The sequence below is a fragment of the Cebus imitator genome, unplaced genomic scaffold (genome assembly GCF_001604975.1).
Source record: "Cebus imitator isolate Cc_AM_T3 unplaced genomic scaffold, Cebus_imitator-1.0 Scaffold6, whole genome shotgun sequence".
Taxonomy (NCBI): Eukaryota; Metazoa; Chordata; class Mammalia; order Primates; family Cebidae; genus Cebus; species Cebus imitator.
Genome location: NW_016107321.1, coordinates 4,046,659 through 4,064,367, shown reverse-complemented (window position 1 = coordinate 4,064,367; position 17,709 = coordinate 4,046,659). Strand labels below are relative to the sequence as shown.

Sequence of the window (17,709 nt, the reverse complement as noted above, 5' to 3'; positions counted from 1 at the left end):
GGGCTTGGCGACTCAGGGTAATGGGAATTCCATAAAGACCCTGGTGGCGATTCAGTTCTCTGTGCATAGAGCTGTCTGAAGCACCAGCAGTGTGACATTCAGGACCAACCAGGCAGATGCACTGGGTCAGCATACACAGACACTGAAGGGGCTTGTGCTTGCAGAGAAGGGAATAAGTCACAAGCAGTTCTGACAGCACAGCTGTGAGAAGTGCCTATGAAGGCAGCAGAGCTATGTATGTTGAAGGCCTAGAGGGGAGGATTTACGGTAGTTTCTTATGGGGGCACTTTTGGGGGAAAACGTAACATTTACGATAAGCTTCAGAAATGAGTGGCATTGAAACAGCTGGAGGTAGGGTGGGGAAGGGCCAGAAACCTGAGGAAACAAGACTCACTGCTCTCTGTGGAGACTTCCGGTTTGACACGGAAGGAGAGAAGGAGAAGATGAGGGGAGGCCTCCGGCGGCTCGCCCTTGCCCTGGAGCCTCGTCCTCCACTGCAGGGGGTTCCTCATGCCCTCGGAGCAGGGTTTCTTCCTCCTCTGTACCTGGGACCTAGACGTACTTTTAAGACTTCACTCCAGTTTGGCTGTAAACTTCGTTTTTTCTTGATTTTTTAATTATTTTTAATTGGCAAATCATATGTGTTTATGGGGTGCAATATGATGTTTCTGTGTATGTGTATAATGTGTATAATTAGGTTGACTAAGTCAAGCTCATTAACATATTCATTACCTCACTTTACAGATTCGATTTCAACCTAATGACCATAAGACTATCAAGGAAACTGCAGACGAACTGAAAATATTCGAAGGCATCAAACACCCCAATCTGGTTCGGTATTTTGGTGTGGAGCTGCATAGAGTAAGCCGACCCTATTGACACTCTTTGTGTGAGGAATCAGTGAGGGCAGAATGGAGTCCTGTTCTACATCACAGGTCTTCTCATTTCAGAGCACAGTAACTTTGCCTAATTCTCAGGAAATCTCCATGAGTTACATCATTTCTGCCTTCTCTCTGAAACTAGAGGAGTTCTTCCTAAAATGTAAGTTGTAGACTGTAGTCATTAACCCGACATCATAAAGCACTGAAACCCATCCTGCCAGTCAGAAGATTCTTCTAAAACGCCCCTTACACCACTTCTTGTGACTTTTTTTTTCCATTTTTTTGCTGAACCACTGTTGAGTACACTGTTAAGTAATACTGGTTTTTCTCTCGTGTGTATTTAGGGAGCCATTGTGAAATGAGAGAAAATTAAAACCTCAAATTGATTTTCCCCCTTGTGTTTAGAAATAAACACGTCGAGGGAAAGAGGATCACCTGGAGCATCGTGGTATACAGCATGAGCTTCCAGCGGGAGTTGGAGATTGATCATCTTTAATGTTTTTACAAATTATATTTAAAAAGGATGTGTTTCAGTACTTAATAATGTATTTGTAGGGACATGACATTACCTGTTGGTCCCTGTCTGAGATTATATAGCAGACTTAACTTCAGAGGATGATAGAAATTTATCCCCTGTGATTTGGAGATGTTTTTATCCCCAAGAGCTGTATAATTCCAGACAGAGGAAGCAGGCAGACACCTCTATAGAGGACTTAGAAGTGACTGTCATGAGACACATTCAGTACTCAGGATGGCAAGTGTAGTATACTGTTAGAAAGAAGATTCCTTTGGGGTGTAGCCTATGAAGTTTTCCAGATTTTTCACTGACGTACATGTAAGGAAAACCGTAAATACAGAGCTGCCGTTTATTCCTCCCACAGGAAGAAATGTACATCTTCATGGAGTACTGTGACGAAGGAACATTAGAGGAGGTGTCAAGGCTGGGACTTCAGGAGCATGTGATTAGGCTGTATTCCAAGCAGATCACCATTGCGATCAATGTCCTCCATGATCATGGCATAGTCCACCGTGACATTAAAGGTAATCCCACGCCCACCTGGCTGCTGTGTGCCGGAACCACTGGTACCCAGCATGTGGGAGGTGCTCTGAAGACACTTGTCCCATCCCCACATATGATTTCTCTAGATGGAAATACTTTTCGTTTAAATACGCCTCTGTAAGGATCCTGTATTCAGAAGCAAGATAGAACCCGTGTCTCTACTCAAGAGTCTGCTCTTTCTGTTCAACACTGCTTTTAGAGAAATCTGTTTTCCCAAAATGAAGTTTGCTATTTTTATAGCCTGATTTGGCATAGCCGATATACTTACCAGACATTCGTGATCAAAGCAACCTTTTTTTCTCTCGTGTCAGGATTCTTGTCTATTTATATATGAACATCATGAATATGTAAAGCAACAGTAAATCAGATCAGAAATCCACATATAAATATGAGGCTGTGTTTTTGAGACAAGAATGAGGTTTACTCAAATCTTGAAACTGATTTCTGCTGAAGGTTAATTTGGTCACATTGATGGATTAAAAGTGCTTTTCTCATAGCACAAGGGGAGTAGGTGCGCTTCTGTCTCAGAATGGTCATAATGGTCATACCAGGGCCCCCATTGTGGGGGGCTGTTCTGGATTACACCAGCCTGCTTTGGCTTGGGTATAAGAATTGTTCGTGCTCTATAATGTGGCTTACCCTGAGTCACCCAGCATATGCCAGTCTCATTGGCTGCCTGCCTGTCCACTGTCTTGCTTTGGTATCTGGAATCATTCTGGCATTGGCTTAACTGGCTCTTTATGAGGCTGTAGCATTGCCCATTTCTAGTCATTCTGCCATAGACACTATCCTCAGTCTCTGTCTACTGTCACAAAATGGTGTCTTCATGTTTTATTCTGTGGCAGGAAGAGACTCCCTCAGAGTCTGAACCAAGTCAGCTCACTGGTGCCCTTATCAAATGCTTTCTAGTTCAGCATGGCTAAGAAGGTACAGATGTAGAATTGTCCAAGAAGATCAAGCTGCCACTGCATAGTGCATTGTGGGGAGCATCAGCTCTGGGAGCACTGAGTTAGGAGGATTCGCTGTTGACCTCAGCTTATCAGATGGCTGCTTATCTAACTTGATTGGCTCTGTGTTGTTGGTTTTCGAAGGAGTCACCACGGGACACGATGCCAGAGATGTGTGACTTAGTTGGAGCTTTAATATCTTGTGGTCTCTAGCAAAAGACCAAGCCTTCCTGAGAGATGAACAGTATCCCGAAATTGTAACTAGACTGCAAGTTAAGCATATATCTTGCTTGTAGGAATATTTGAAAATTGCAGAACAGTTTCCAGTCACAGTCATAGAAATCCAAAGGCCTCAGTGAGGACTCTGCAGAACTGCAGTGTGTGTGCAGTTCTCGTCTACATGTCGCTTCCTGTTACAGACACTGCTGATTGTATACATCTGTAATTTTCCAGACTGCCACCATAAGCATTTGTGTTTTATATGCGATTTCTTTGTAAGTATCTCTGTGGGTTATTAGTGTTATAATTTAGGTATGTATTTCAGTTCAGAATGTATTGGTCAAGGCTACCTGCACTGGTGTTAGCATTTTGTGGCTTTGTATTAACATTTTTGGTGAATAAGGCTTACAAATCTTTCTGTGATTATACTTTCTAAGTCAGGTTTCCTAAGCCTTTCTATTGTTTAGTTTGTGAATGACATTCCTGGTAGTTTAGATTACCATGTAACCTTCAAAATGTCCACATTGTGTTTTAGAGGCTGCTTCACAACTGCTTATTTCTTTTTAGGTGCCAACATCTTCCTTACCTCATCTGGATTAATCAAACTGGGAGATTTTGGATGCTCAGTAAAGCTCAAAAACAATGCCCAGACCATGCCTGGTGAAGTGAACAGCACCCTGGGGACAGCAGGTAGGGACCAGCTTCATTGTTCTTTGTACTCTGACTTCATGCAGCATGCTTGGGACCTGCATGTTCCCTTCGCCTTTCTTTTTCAGTAGGATGGCAGAGCAGGGAAAGGTTTTCAGTCGTGAGAAGGACAGCTTCCTTACACACTTGGGCTCCCACCCAAGAGCAGCTATTGGATTGGTAAATTAAATGACTGCTTTTGGGTGACAGGAGAGAGGAAAGCCTCTTTTTCTTACCACAACAACTCTTTTGTTGTTTGTATTGTTTTTCTTAAAACTACTATAATGGCCAGGCACGATGGCTCATACCTGTAATCCCAGCACTTTAGGAGGCCGAGGCGGCTGATCATGTGGTCAAGACTTCGAGACCAGCCTGACCAACGTGGTGAAACTCTGCCTCTACTAAAAATACAAAATTAGCTGGGCATGGTGGTGCACACCTATAATCCCAGCTGCTCAGGAGGCTGAGGCAGGAGAATCACTTGAATCCAGGAGGCAGAGGTTGCAGTGAGCCAAGATGGCGCTACTGCACTCCACCCTGGGCGATAGAGCAAGACACCATCTTAAAAAAACAAAAAAACTGTTATAGTCTAAACAACACTATGGTTAAATGGTAGTTATTCGTTTTGATCACGAAATCTTGCCTCCTCCTTTGCAGGTTAGATTTTCCATTTTCATTGTGAATACAATTAATTTGAAAATGTGTACATTCAAAAATTCTTTTAAAAAGAGAATTTGTCCCCTAAAAAGTTTGTTCAACAAGTTGATTTGAACTGTCTGTAAGTTTTTGATATTTACTGTTACTTAATGCAGGAAAATAATATTGTACAATATTAGTTTATTGCTTGGCTCTATTAAAACATGGTGATGTGTTTGTAACTCATTACTGTCACCTTATCTGTGACTTTTAAAGCATACATGGCACCTGAAGTCATCACTCGCGCCAAAGGAGAAGGCCATGGGCGTGCAGCCGACATCTGGAGTCTGGGGTGTGTTGTCATAGAAATGGTGACTGGCAAGGTAAGCAGAGCCCCCACACTTGGTGGAGGAGAAGGGCACTGTGCATTAACAGAACAGTAGTTATGGATTGATTATTCATTACAAATACTGGGGACACATTTTCTGCTAAATAGCAAACATTATTAGAGACAAAAATCTGACCCATTGAAAGGTACAGTAAGATTAAGGCAAATGACTAACAAGGAAGCAAATATTTGTAAGATGTATGCCATAGAGAACTCTTATGAGTGAATTGAAGAAGCATAAACCTCTAACTAAAACGCAGGGAAGCAAGCAGTTACAAAAAGAAACATGTCCTCACAAAAAAACTGCACGTGAATGTTTATGGCAGCTTTATTCATAATTGCCAAAACTTGGAAGCAACCAGCATGTTCTTTAATAGTTAAGTGAATAAACAAACTGTGTTATATTCATACAAAGGAATTTTACCGAGTGATAAAAAGAAACATGCTGTCGAGCCACAAAAAGACATGGAGGAACTTTAAATGCATGTGGCTAAGTGATGAAAGATGCCAATCTAAAAAGCCTGCACACTGAGCGATTCCATCTACGTGACATTTGGGAAGAGGCAAAACCACAGGGACAGTACAAAGATGAGTGGCTGCCAGGGACTTAGGGAACAGAGAGATGAACAGGTGGAGTACAAGGAATTTTTAGAGTAAACCTACTCTGTAGGACACAGTGATGATAGATAGATGTCTGTAGGTTTATGTCCAAACCTATAGAATGTGCAACAGAGTGAACCTTGATGTAAACTATGGACTTCAGTCAACAACATTGCATTGACATTAGCTCATCAGCTCTAAAAAAAGAAGCACACTAAACCAGATATACGTAATAGAGGAAACTGTGGGACAGGGAGGGGAATATGGGAACTCTCTGTACTTTCCAGTTAATTTTTCTATAAACTCAAAACTGCTCTAAAAAGATTGTCTATTAACAAAAGAAAACGTGAGAAGAAGATGACAACCTCATTAACCAGAATTATATATTTTAAAGTGAAATCTTTTTAACTTAACATAGAACTTTTTTTTTTTTTTTGAGTCTGAGTCTCACTTTGTCGCCTAAGCTGGAGTGCAGTGGAGTGATCTCAGCTCACTACAACCTCCGCCTCCCAGATTCAAGCAATTCTCCTGCCTCAGCCTCCCAAGTAGCTGGGACTACCGGCACCTGCCACCATGCCTGGCTCATGTTTGTGTTTTTATTAGAGACCGGGTTTCACTATATTGGCCAGGCTGGTCTTGAACTCCTGATCTGATGATCTGCCTGCCTTGGCCTCCCAAAGTGCTAAGTGACATTTTTAAAGATTGAGAATACTCACTTTTTAGAAAGTACGTAAAGAAATAGACATATTGTGAACAGAAATTCCATGTGGTGGAGCTGCTCTGAAGATATTTCCAATCTGTATCAAAATTTTACATGTGCATAGCACTTAAACCAAGAAGTTTTCTGCTTCTGGAAATGTATCTTTTGATGATAATATTAATGAGCTAATACTAATGATAATACTAATACAAATGTATAAAGACATGTATAAATGCATGTATTGCATATGTGTAGCTTACTCTACACATACACAGTTATAGCAAAAAAGTTAAGAGACCTTCGTTTCTAAGTTAAAAGTTATTAATAGGAAATCAGTTAATTATTATATAGCTATACCTTGGAGCTGCTGAAAGAGATCACATATAAGTGCTCAATAAATACTAGCTTAACATTATTTCTGTTAGCACTGAAATAGGAAGGTGGTTGTGATATCTGTGTTATTCCCATCAGGCCATACATAGAAGAAGGAACAAGCTTTCATTGGCAATAACAAAAAGATAGATTATAAATTAGAATGCCATACACAGTTCCTTCCCCTGTGAATCTCATTTTTCATAGAATCATAATGAAATAAGCTTTGCATTAATGGGATTTTTATTTTTCAATAAGGTAGTATATTAACTATCCCTATAAGAGAATTGGATTTTATAGACATTTTTATATAATTTTATGTATTATATTTTTTAGCTGCATGATGATGGCTTCTAGATAATGTTGGACTAAATAGTACACCCCAAATGGAGTAGGCAAACTATGCTGGCCACCTGTTTTATAAAGTTTTATTGGAACAGTCATATTCGTTCACTTATATATTGTCCATAGCTGCTACCAGGCTGCCGTGAGAGAGTTGAATAGTTGTTAGAGGTCATATGGGCTGTAAACCTAAAATATTATTTGGCCCTTTCAGTAAAAGTTTGCTGTCCCCTGATATATATTAATTATGAGATGCTTAAAAAGAGACTGAGTATTTGCATTGTTTGTGGCTATATATTAAAGTATGATTTTTAAAAACATCTTTTTTAGAGGCCTTGGCATGAGTATGAGCACAACTTTCAAATTATGTATAAAGTGGGAATGGGACATAAGCCACCAATCCCTGAAAGATTAAGCCCTGAAGGAAAGGACTTCCTTTCTCACTGCCTTGAAAGCGACCCAAAGATGAGATGGACTGCCAGCCAGCTCCTCGACCATTCGTTTGTCAAGGTTTGGCAGATTGCTGGATAGTCTTTTTCGTGTCTAAGTATTTAAGTTCTGTTTTGCATCTAGACCTTAATGAAATTTTGAAACTTTAAAGTACCCGTATCTGAAGTGGTAAGGAACTAAATGTATTATTATGCCAGAAATTTTTGTATTTGTTTTTTCATTTGGAAAATGTTCATTGAGGTTCTTCTACTTGATCTGTTTTGATGGTGCATTTGAGATACACTAGAGACAGTAAAATGGAATTTTAAATGGCACTGGATGAAAGAGTTTCCACTCTTGAAAGTGTATAGTCTACTTGAGGGGTCAAGACAGTAACAACTGATCATTAAGAGCTGTGATAATGGCATGTAAGGTTACTCAGAAGAGGAATTTCATTAAGTCAGCCAATCTCAGTTCCTTTTTCTCTAGAATGAGGTACCTTAGTTCTTTGAGAGGCATGGCCAGGTCAGGAGTGGGGGAGGGGCATGGAAGACAAAGCGAAGACGCTTTGAAAGGCTCACCCTTCAGGGAGGGTGGGGCGGTCATGGAGCCATGTGTAGGTAGATCCTGATGAACACAGGACAGAGAGAAGGGCAGGAAGTTAAGGCTGGAACGGAAAGCAGGAACAACATGAAGGTGTTTCCATTTATTGTAAACGTAAATGATGACATAGTGTTTTAGAAAGATCAGTCTAGAGTCAAGAGCATTGAGAAGTTTCTGATACAGCCAAGGGGTTGGGAGAGGGTGGTCTGGGTGAGTGATCAGTGGCGTTTAGGAGAGTGCTGTGGCTGACCACTGATTGGATATGAAAGGTGAGTGAGGGGAGGAGTCTAGGGTGGCTCCCAGGTTTCTGGTTTGTGTCACCAGGTCATAGACTCCATTTGCCAGAGTAGAGAAAGAAGCAGCTGGGTGAGGGGTGGGTCAGGAGATGGTGGGTGCTCTTTGGTGGATGAAGCTTGGGGTATGTTTGGAACATCTGCTTGGAGGTTTCAGATGGGCATTTTGATATGTGGGGCTGGCACTCGAGGGATTTGTGGTAGGGCACAGGTGTGGGAGACAGAAATATTGCTGGGAGGGTCCACAGAGGAGAAGGAGGTAAGACTAGAGCCCTGGAGAAGAGCCTCGCAAGGGCCCTGCAGGAGAGCTCCTGGTAAAGGAAAGGAAGATGTGGAAGAGTGGGGTCATTTCTTCTTGGTAAGGGGGAGGAAGGGGCAAGCAGCTGGATCAGCTATGGAGACGTTAGGGATTTGTAATTAAATAACGATTGATGTCTTAGTTATAAAATGCATAACAATTTACATTGACCTGAGAGTGCACATACCCATTTTTGAAAATTCTTTCAATAGTCAATTCCCGGCTTAACTTTAGAGCAGTAACTTACCACTGCCATTGCTCATTACATTTCTTAAGCCTCTCCCTCTGTGCCCAGCACAGTGCTGGGAGCATCAGGATGAGTGGATGGGGCCTTCCCTGTAAGGCTCACACTGCGCTTATGCATGAGGGCACACCTGCCTCTGCAAGGGCTCAGCTCTCTCCTGCTTCCTCACAGGTTTGCACAGATGAAGAATGAAGCCTAGTAGAATATGGACTTGGAAAATTCTGTTAATCACTACTGTATGTAATATTTACATAAAGACTGTGCTGAGAAGCAGTATAAGCCTTTTTAACCTTCCAAGACTGAAGACTGCACAGGTGACAAGCGTCACTTCTCCTGCTGCTCCTGTTTGTCTGATGTGGCAAAAGGCCCTCCGGAGGGCTGGTGGCCACGAGGTTAAAGAAGCTGCATGTTAAGTGCCATTACTACTGTACACGGACCATTGCCTCTGTCTCCTCCGTGTCTCGTGCGACTGAGAACCGTGACATCAGCGTAGTGTTTTGACCTTTCTAGGTTCAAAAGAAGTTGTAGTGTTATCAGGCGTCCCATACCTTGTTTTTGATTTCCTCTTTGTTGAGTGCACTGACTGTGAAACCTTACCTTTTTTGTTGTTGTTGTTGTTGGCAAGCTGCAGGTTTGTAATGCAAAAGGCTGATTAATGAAATTTAAGAAAAGGGTTCTTTTTTCAATAAATGGTTTATTTTAGGAAAGCTCAGTTATATTGTCTTTTAATGGTTAACAGCTTATGAGCCAACCAGTATGATACAGAATTCTGTCATGTTCACTTGTCTGTTCCTCAAAAGGAGGAGCACAATCGTGTGTGCTGAAGATGGTCACTGGGTTCGGCGTCCCTCTAGGATCTAGGATCACCTCGCTGAAAAGCAAAGGAAATAAATGAAGCAGCGCTAATGACGTAAGGTGGTTCTTTTTAATTATTTTATATTAACCAGCAAATTTATAACATAAAAGTTTAAGCCTTGTTATCACATGTTGGGAGTTTTTATTTTTAAACCAAGATGTATGGGTACTAGGTCAGTGTAAATACTGCTGAATGAGCTGATGAGAAAGCATCTTTTTCAGAAGGTAAACATTTCATCAGTTAGCTGTCTAAAATAGCCCAAATTATATATCATTGATGGTGTTCTTTGATTTTTTTTTTTTCTATTAAATTTTTGTTAAAAGATTTGACCATAAAGCTTCCTGAAATCTTTCTGGAAGATCACTGACTCTCACTTCTTACACATAGCCACTGACCTTGGGCAAGTAATTTCTCAAGCAGGTTTTGGATTCATCTTCCTTCGGAAGAGTAGATCCCTTCAGCCAAGAAGTTAATGTCCAGAGAATGTTGGTATCACAAAAGGATTTATACAGCCACTTCGAATTTTAAGATTTTTTAAAAAATATAGCTTTCTGAGTTATATTTAACATAGTATTTGAAGGGTACAATTCAGTAACGTTTAGTATAGTTACATGCTTCTACAGTTAGCGTCACAATCCAATTTTAGAACATTCCCATCACCCCAAAAGAAATCTCAGGGCCATTTACAGTCACTCCCCATTCTCACCCCCAGCCTTAGGTAACCACTAAACGATTTCTCGTCTCTATAGATTTTCCTATTCTGGACAATTCATATAAATAGAGTTTTATAATATGTGGTCTTTTGTATCTGGCTTCTTTCACTTACTATATTTCTGAGATTGATCCATGTTGTAGCATGTGTCAGTACGTCATTCTGTTTTATTACTGAGACTGTTCAGACTGCCACACATTGTATTCATTTACTAGTTGATTGGGTTGTGTCCACTTTTGGTTATGAATAATGCTGTTCTGGACATTCCCATACAAGTCTTTGTACAGAATTGTTTTCCTTTCTCTTGGGAGTAGATTTGCTGGGTCACATGGTAAATCCATGTTCAACATTTTCAGAAACTTGCAAACTGTTTTCCAAAGTGGTACACCATCTTATGTCCCCACTAGCAACGTGTGAGGGTTCTCCATACCCTCTCCAATACTTGTAATTGTGCTTTTTTGGATAATGTCAATTCTAGTTAACATGAAGAGTTACCCTGTTTTGATTCGCATTTCCCTAATGATAGTGAACATCTTTTCATGTGCTTGTTGACCATTTGGATATCTTATTTGGTGAAACATGTATTCAAATCATTTTAAAATTGGGTTATTCATCTTCTTATTGGTTTGTAAGAGTTGTTTTATATGTTCTGGATGGATATAGGTCCTTACGGGACATATGATTTGCAAATGTTTTTTCTCCCAGTCTGTGGCTCGTCTTTTCATTTTGTTTTAACAATGTCTTTTGAAAAGTACTATTTAAAAAAAATTTTTTGAAGTCCAGTTAACCGACTTGCTCTTTGTTGTTTATGCTCTTGATATCATATCTAACAAATCATTGCCTGACCCAAGGTCACAAAGATTTACATCTATGTTTTTTTCTAAGAGTTTCAGCACTTACATTAGGCCTGTCATATATCTTTAGTTAATTTTTGTGTCTGATATCACATAAGGATCCACATTCATTCTTCTGCATGTGGATGTTTATTTGACCCAGTATCGTTTGTTGAAAAGGCTATTCTTTGGGCATTCTTGTTGAAGTTAACCATATTAAGCAGCTGACCATAAATGAAAAGGTTTATTTCTGGACTTCCAGTTGTGTTCCATTAATCTATATGTTTACCTTATGCCATACCACACTGTCTTGGTTGCTATCACTTTGTATTTAGTTTTTTAAAATGGGAAGTGTGAGTCCTCCAACTTTGTTCTTCCTTTTCAAGATCATTTTGGCTATTTGGGGAAATTTGCATTTTGGCTACTTGGGCTAATATGAATTCCAGGATCATTTTTTCAATTTCTACAAAAAGCAAAACAAACCCAGCTGTGATTAGAATTGGGACTAGAATCTGTAGAACAACTTGGGAAGTACTGTTTTCTTAATGTTAGGTCTTCCAGTCTGTTAACACAGGATATATCTCCATTTACTTAGGTATTCAGCACTGCTGTGTGTTTTTTGTTGTATACCTCTTGAACTTGTTAAGTTTATTCCTAAGTATTCTTTTTATTGCTACTGTGGGTGAAAATATTTCATTTTCAGATTGTTCATTGCCCCCCTCACACACACACACACACACACACACACACACACACACACACACACAGATACTCACACACATATATATATATATGTATATGGACTCTATACACACATATGCAGAGTATGTGGATATACACACACATGCACAATTGATTTTTATATGTTTACCTCTTAGTCTATGCTGAATTTATTTTATAGTTCTATTAGTGGTTTTTGTAGGCGTCATAGGATTTTCTACAAATAATCTTTTACATGAATAAAAACAGTTTTACTTCTTTTATACTCTAGATACCTTTCATTTCTTTTTCTTGCATAATTGCACTGGCTAGATCTTCCACTACAGTGTTGAATAGTGGTGGTGAGAATTGACATCCTTGTCATATTTTTAACATTTTTTTATCTTAGCTGGAAATTATTCATTCTCTTACCATTAAGTATGGTGTTACAGTATAGGTTTTTCATTAATGCCCTTTTTCCATTGGAGGGAGTTCCCTTCTATTTCTGGTTTGCTGAGAGTTTTTGTCATGAATGGGTGTTTAATTTTGTCAGATGTTCTTTCTTCATCTATTGAGATGATTATATGGTTTTTTACTTTACTGTGTTGTAATATGGTATATTACATTAATTGATTTGAGGGTAGTAAATCAATCTCGTATTCCTGGATAAGTCCTAGTTGATCATTGCATAGATTGCTTTTTATGTATTGCTGCATTCATTTGCAGTATTTTGTTGAGGACTTTTGCTTCCATATTATATGAAGGATATTGCTCTTATAGCTTTTATTTCTTGTGATGTTGTTTTCCGGCGTTGGTATCAGGGTAATGCTGGCCTCATGCAGTGAGTTTGGAAATTTTCCTCTTCTCTGTTTTTTCAAAGATTGTGAAGGATTGCGGTGTGTGTGTGTGTGTGTGTGTGTGTTCAACCAAACTGGTTCAAATGTTTGATAGAATTCAGTAGTGAAACCAGCTAGGCATGAGTGAGTTCTCTTTTGGGGACTATTTTAAGTTACTAATCCAGTCTTTTTGCTTCTTGTAGGTCTATTTGGACTTCATTTCCATTTGTGTGTGTGTGTGTGTGTGTGTGTGTGTGTGTGTGTGTGTTTATAGCTTTTTAAAATTTCAGTAGGTTTTTGGGGAACAGGTGGTGTTTGGTTACATGAATAAGTTCTTTAGCGGTGATTCTGACACTTTGGTACACCCATCACCTGAGCAGTGTACACTGTATCCAGTGTGTACTCTTGTATCCCCCACCACCCTCCTACCGTTTCCCCTGAGTCCCCAAAGTCCATTGTATCATTCTTAGGCCTTTGCGTCTTCATAGCTTAGCTCCCACTTATAAGTGAGAACACACAATGTTTGGTTTTCCATTACTGAGTTACTTCGCTTAGAATAATGGTCTCCAATTCCATCCAGGTTGCTGCCAATGCCATTATTTCATTCCTTGTTATGACTGAGTAGTATTCCATGGTATGTATGTGTGTGTGTGGGTATATATGTGTGTGTACAAATACATATATGTGTATCTATGTGTGTCTATATACATAGACACATATATATTTGTGTGTGTGTGTGTGTGTGTGTGTGTATGTATATATATATGCTGGTTGACTTTCTGTCTTGATGAGCTGTCTAGTACTGCCAGTGGAGTACTGAAGTCTCCCCTAGTATTGTGTTGCTGTCTATGTCATTTCTTAGGTCTAGTAGTAATTGTTTTATAAATTTAGGAGCTGCAGTGTTAAGTACATATATATTTAGGATTGTGATATTTTCCTGTTGGAGTATTCCTTTTATCACTATGTAATGTCCCTCTTTGTTTTTAACTGTTGTTGCTTTAAAGTTTGTTTTGTTGGATATTAGAATGGCTACTCCTGCTTGCTTTTGGTGTCCATTTGCTTGGAATGTCTTTTTTCACCCCTTTACCTTAAGTTTATGTGAGTCTTTCTATGTGAGGTGGGTCTCTTGAAGACAGCAGATACTTGGTTGGTGAATTCTTAGCCATTCTGCCATTATGTATCTTTTACTGGAGCATTTATTTAGGTCATTTACATTCAATGTTACTATTGACCTGTGAGGTACTATGCTATTCATCATGCTCTTTGTTGCCTGGATACTTTTTTTTATTGTTTTGTTTTATAGGTCCTGTGAGATTCATGCTTTAAAGAGGTTCTGTTTTGATGTGTTTCCAGGATTCATTTCAAGATTTAGAGTTCCTTTTAGCAGTTCTTACAGTGCTAGCATGGCAATGGCAAATTCTCTCAGCATTTGTTTGTCTGAAAAACACTCTTTCCTTTATATATGATGCTTAGTTGCTGGACACAAAATTCTTGGCTGATAATTGTTTTGTTTAAGGAGGCTAAAGATAGGACTCCCGTCCCATCTAGCTTGAAGGGTTTCTGCTGAGAAATCTGCTGTTAATCTGATAGGTTTTCCATTATAGGTTACTTGATGCTTTTGCCTCACTGCTCTTAAGAGCCTTTCCTTGACTTTAGATAAACTGATGACTATGTTCCTAGGCAATGATCTTCTTGTGATAAATTTCCCAGGTGTTCTTTGAACTTATTTATTTGGATGTCTAGATCTCTAGCAAGGCTCAGGAAGTTTTCCTTGATTATTCCCTCAAACATGTTTTTCAGACTTCTACATTTCTTCAGGAACACCAGTTGTTCTTAGGTTTGATCATTTAACATAATCCCAAACTTCTTGGAGGCTTTGGGCTTTGTTGATTGTTTTTAATTCTTTTTTTTCTTTGTCTTTGTTGGATTGGATTAATTTGAAAGCCTTGTCTTCAAGCTCTGATGTTCTTTCTTCTACTTGTTGGATTCTGTTGAGACTTTCCAATGCATTTTGCAGTTCTCTAAGTGTGTTGTTTATTTCCAGAAGTTGTGATTGTTTTTTATTTAGGTTATATCACTGGAGATTTTTCTATTCATATCCTATAAAATGATATGGGATACTGAAGTTGGACTTCACCTTTCTCTGGTTCCTCCTTGATTTGTTTAACAGTTGACCTTCTGAATTTTTTTTTGGCAATTCAGAGATTTTGTCTTTATTTGGATTCATGGCTAGTAGCTAGCACACTTTACCTTTTGAGGTAAAGAACCTTGTTTTGTCATATTACCAGAATTGTTTTTCTGGTTCCTTCTCAATTGAGTACACTATGTCAGAGGGAAGATCTTGGACTCAAGGGCTGCTGCTCAGATTCCTTTGTCCCATGGGGTGCTCCCTTGATGTGGTGGTCTCCCCTTTCCCCTAGGGATGAGGATTCCTGAGAGCCGAACTGCAGTCATTGTTATTTCTCTTCTGGAACTAGCCACCCAGCGGAGCTATCAGGCTCTGGGCTGGTCCTGGGGAGTGTCTGCAAAGAATGTTGTGATGTGATCCATCTTCAGGTCTCTCAGCCATGGATATCAGCACCTGCTCTGGTGGAGGCAGCAGGGGAATGAAGTGGACTTTGTGAGGGTCCTTGGTTTTATTTTTGTTAAGTGAGCTGGTTTTGTGTTGGTTGGCCTCCGGCGAGGAGGTGGCACTTTCAAAAGCACATCAGCTACAGTAGTATAGGGCAGATGAGGCAATGGGCAGGGCCATCGAGCTCCCAAGAGATTATGTTGTCTTTGGCTACCAGGGCGGGTAGAGAAAAATCATCAGCTGGGGGCAAGGTTAGATGGGTCTGAGTTCAGCCTCTCTTTGGGCAGGGCTTGGTGTGGCGGCTGTAGGGGATGGGAGTCTGGTCCTCAGGCCAATGGAGTTATGTTCCCAGGGGGATTATGGCCGCCTCTGCTGTGTCACACAGGTCACCCAGGAAGTGGGGGAAAGCTGGCAGTCACAGGCCTTACCCAGCTCCCAAAAGGCCGATCTCACTCCCACCATGCCCCCAACAAAAGCAGGGAGTTTGCTTCCAGGCAGCCAGTGAGCAGGGCTGAGAACCTGCCCCAGGCTTCAAAGCTCCCAGCTGAGAAAGCAAGCAGACTCACAGTTCCTCGGCTGTCCCATCCCATGGAGCGTGGAGCGTGCAGCGGCAATCCGCCCCCTTCAAAGGGTCTGTGGATTCTCTTGGCTTTCTTGGTATATTCTTGCGGTAGTTCTTGGAGCAAAAGTTTATGATGTGAGAGTCTCCAGACGCTGCTTTGTCCATCCAAGTGGGAGCTGCAAGTTAGTCCTGCCTCCCGTCTGCCATTTCTCTTCTCCAGACTGTCTCCTCTAGTCAGTGTCAGTAATTTAAGTCTGTAGGAATTTGTCCACTTTAGCTAAATTGTCTCTTTGTTGACATACAATTGTTCATGGTAGTCCCTAATAAGACTGTTAAGTTTTTTAAGGCTGGTAGTGAAGTCTGTTTCTATTTGTGTTTTCTCTTTTTCTTGGCTAATAGTTTATCAGTTTTGTTGACCTTTTCAAATAATCAACTTCTGATTTCATTAATATTGTTTTGCTGGTTTCCATTTTTTTTCCATATTAATCTTTATTGTTTGCTTCCTTCTGCATGCCTTGGGTTTAATTTATTCATCTTTAAAAGTTTCTTGAGACAGAAAGTGGTCAAGACAAAAATGATGGTAAAAATAATCTTCCAGACCATTTTTAAAAATAGAGCTCATATCTTGAACACATTCTAAAGCTGGCTTCTCAATAAGAAAAAAAAAAAGTAATATGAAAGCAGAGAGCAGCTTTTCTTCCCTTCTGCATATCAGCCTCAGTCTGCTGGCATTATATTCCTTAGCACAGGGTTGTTGGACCTTTCCAGGAAAGGGCCAGAGAGTGAATATTTTTGATCTTGTGGTCCATACTGTCTTGGTCACAACAACTCAGCTCTGCTGTTGTGGTGCAAAAGCAGCCATGGATCATGTGCAGGTGAATAGATGTGGCTGTGCCCAGCAAAACTTGATTTACAAAGCAAGCTGCAGGCCAGGTAGGGCTGTAGCCAGAATGGCCAGCCCCACTCTAGAGCACTAAATAAAATGAAGAAACAATGTTTTCTTAGTCTAGCAGAGTTTATATCAAAGAGTATCCTCTTTCAGAAGCCATCCCCTCTGGGAACAGGATGTATAATGCTACCTTATTTCTGCATTTTTTTATACTGTAGTAAAAAGGTGGACTGCTTAGGTGTGGAAGCTGTGAGATAACAAAACTGGTTTATACAGGATGCTGGAGGCAGCTCTAAAGCAGGACTTTCAAAGGCATGTTGTTTGTTGATGCCAAAATGAGGTGTCATTGCCCAGGGCACAGCAGCCATTAAGATCATGGAGATTCCTTTATGTTTACAGACTCTGTTTAGGTTTTAAAAGCTTTTACAAAAGTCCAGAATGGCCAAGAAGAGTTTCAGCTTGCTGTTCAAGACTGCATTTCTGCCTTCACGAGTATGAGTTTGTCCTTTGAAGCTTGCTCTTTTTCTCCTGGTAAAAAGATCAACATATTTTCCTGGAAGGGACCAGTTTGTTATTGGCCATGTGCTGAATCAGGTAACCTCTTAGTGTGGTGTCTGAGGTCATGGCAAGTCACTGATCTAGTGTTGTGATGGAAACTCCCAAGACAGGTACTGCTTGAAATGTTTATCACGTCATCCATCCCTGTAACCTAATAGCCTTGCAAATCCCCAGCCTCCCCGAATTAACAGAAGGGTCACAGGCTTTCCACTCTGGGGCAAGTCCTCTGGTAGGCCGCTCCAGTGCTCTGGCATTTTGTCAAGTCACACTTTGTCTTCTTGAGACAGCTGTTGTCAATCATAGAAGCACAGTTCTTTTCATATACCGTCAGGTAGTTTGTTCTTAGTCATTCCGTTGGAATCATTCCTGTTTCAGAGTGACTTACTGCAGACACAGGTGCCACTTCAGTGGTTTTCTCATCACCTTGCATTTCATGTCAACTCTCTCCTTAAAGTTGACCGGGTTGCTTTTTCTCACAACTCCAGGATGTACT

The 17,709-nt window shown here is 40.3% G+C and overlaps 1 protein-coding gene across 5 annotated transcripts in view; it reads left to right on the top strand.

Annotated features, from left to right (window-relative positions):
* The window catches only part of MAP3K4 (mitogen-activated protein kinase kinase kinase 4), a 121,613-nt gene extending 112,202 nt beyond the window's left edge, over nt 1-9,411 (top strand). For 4 of the 5 annotated variants that reach the window (XM_017537984.2, XM_017537968.2, XM_017537988.2 and 1 more), the window contains 6 exons: nt 745-861; nt 1,763-1,922; nt 3,675-3,797; nt 4,707-4,813; nt 7,163-7,342; nt 8,871-9,411. In XM_017537984.2, the coding sequence (XP_017393473.1) occupies nt 745-861; nt 1,763-1,922; nt 3,675-3,797; nt 4,707-4,813; nt 7,163-7,342; nt 8,871-8,891 (708 nt within the window). In that variant the 3' untranslated portion in view covers nt 8,892-9,411. Of the gene's footprint in view, nt 1-744; nt 862-950; nt 1,042-1,762; nt 1,923-3,674; nt 3,798-4,706; nt 4,814-7,162; nt 7,343-8,870 lie in introns of those variants that run through there. The other variant, XR_005201721.1, reaches the window with a different exon arrangement.
* Nucleotides 9,412-17,709: the final 8,298 nt, after the last annotated feature.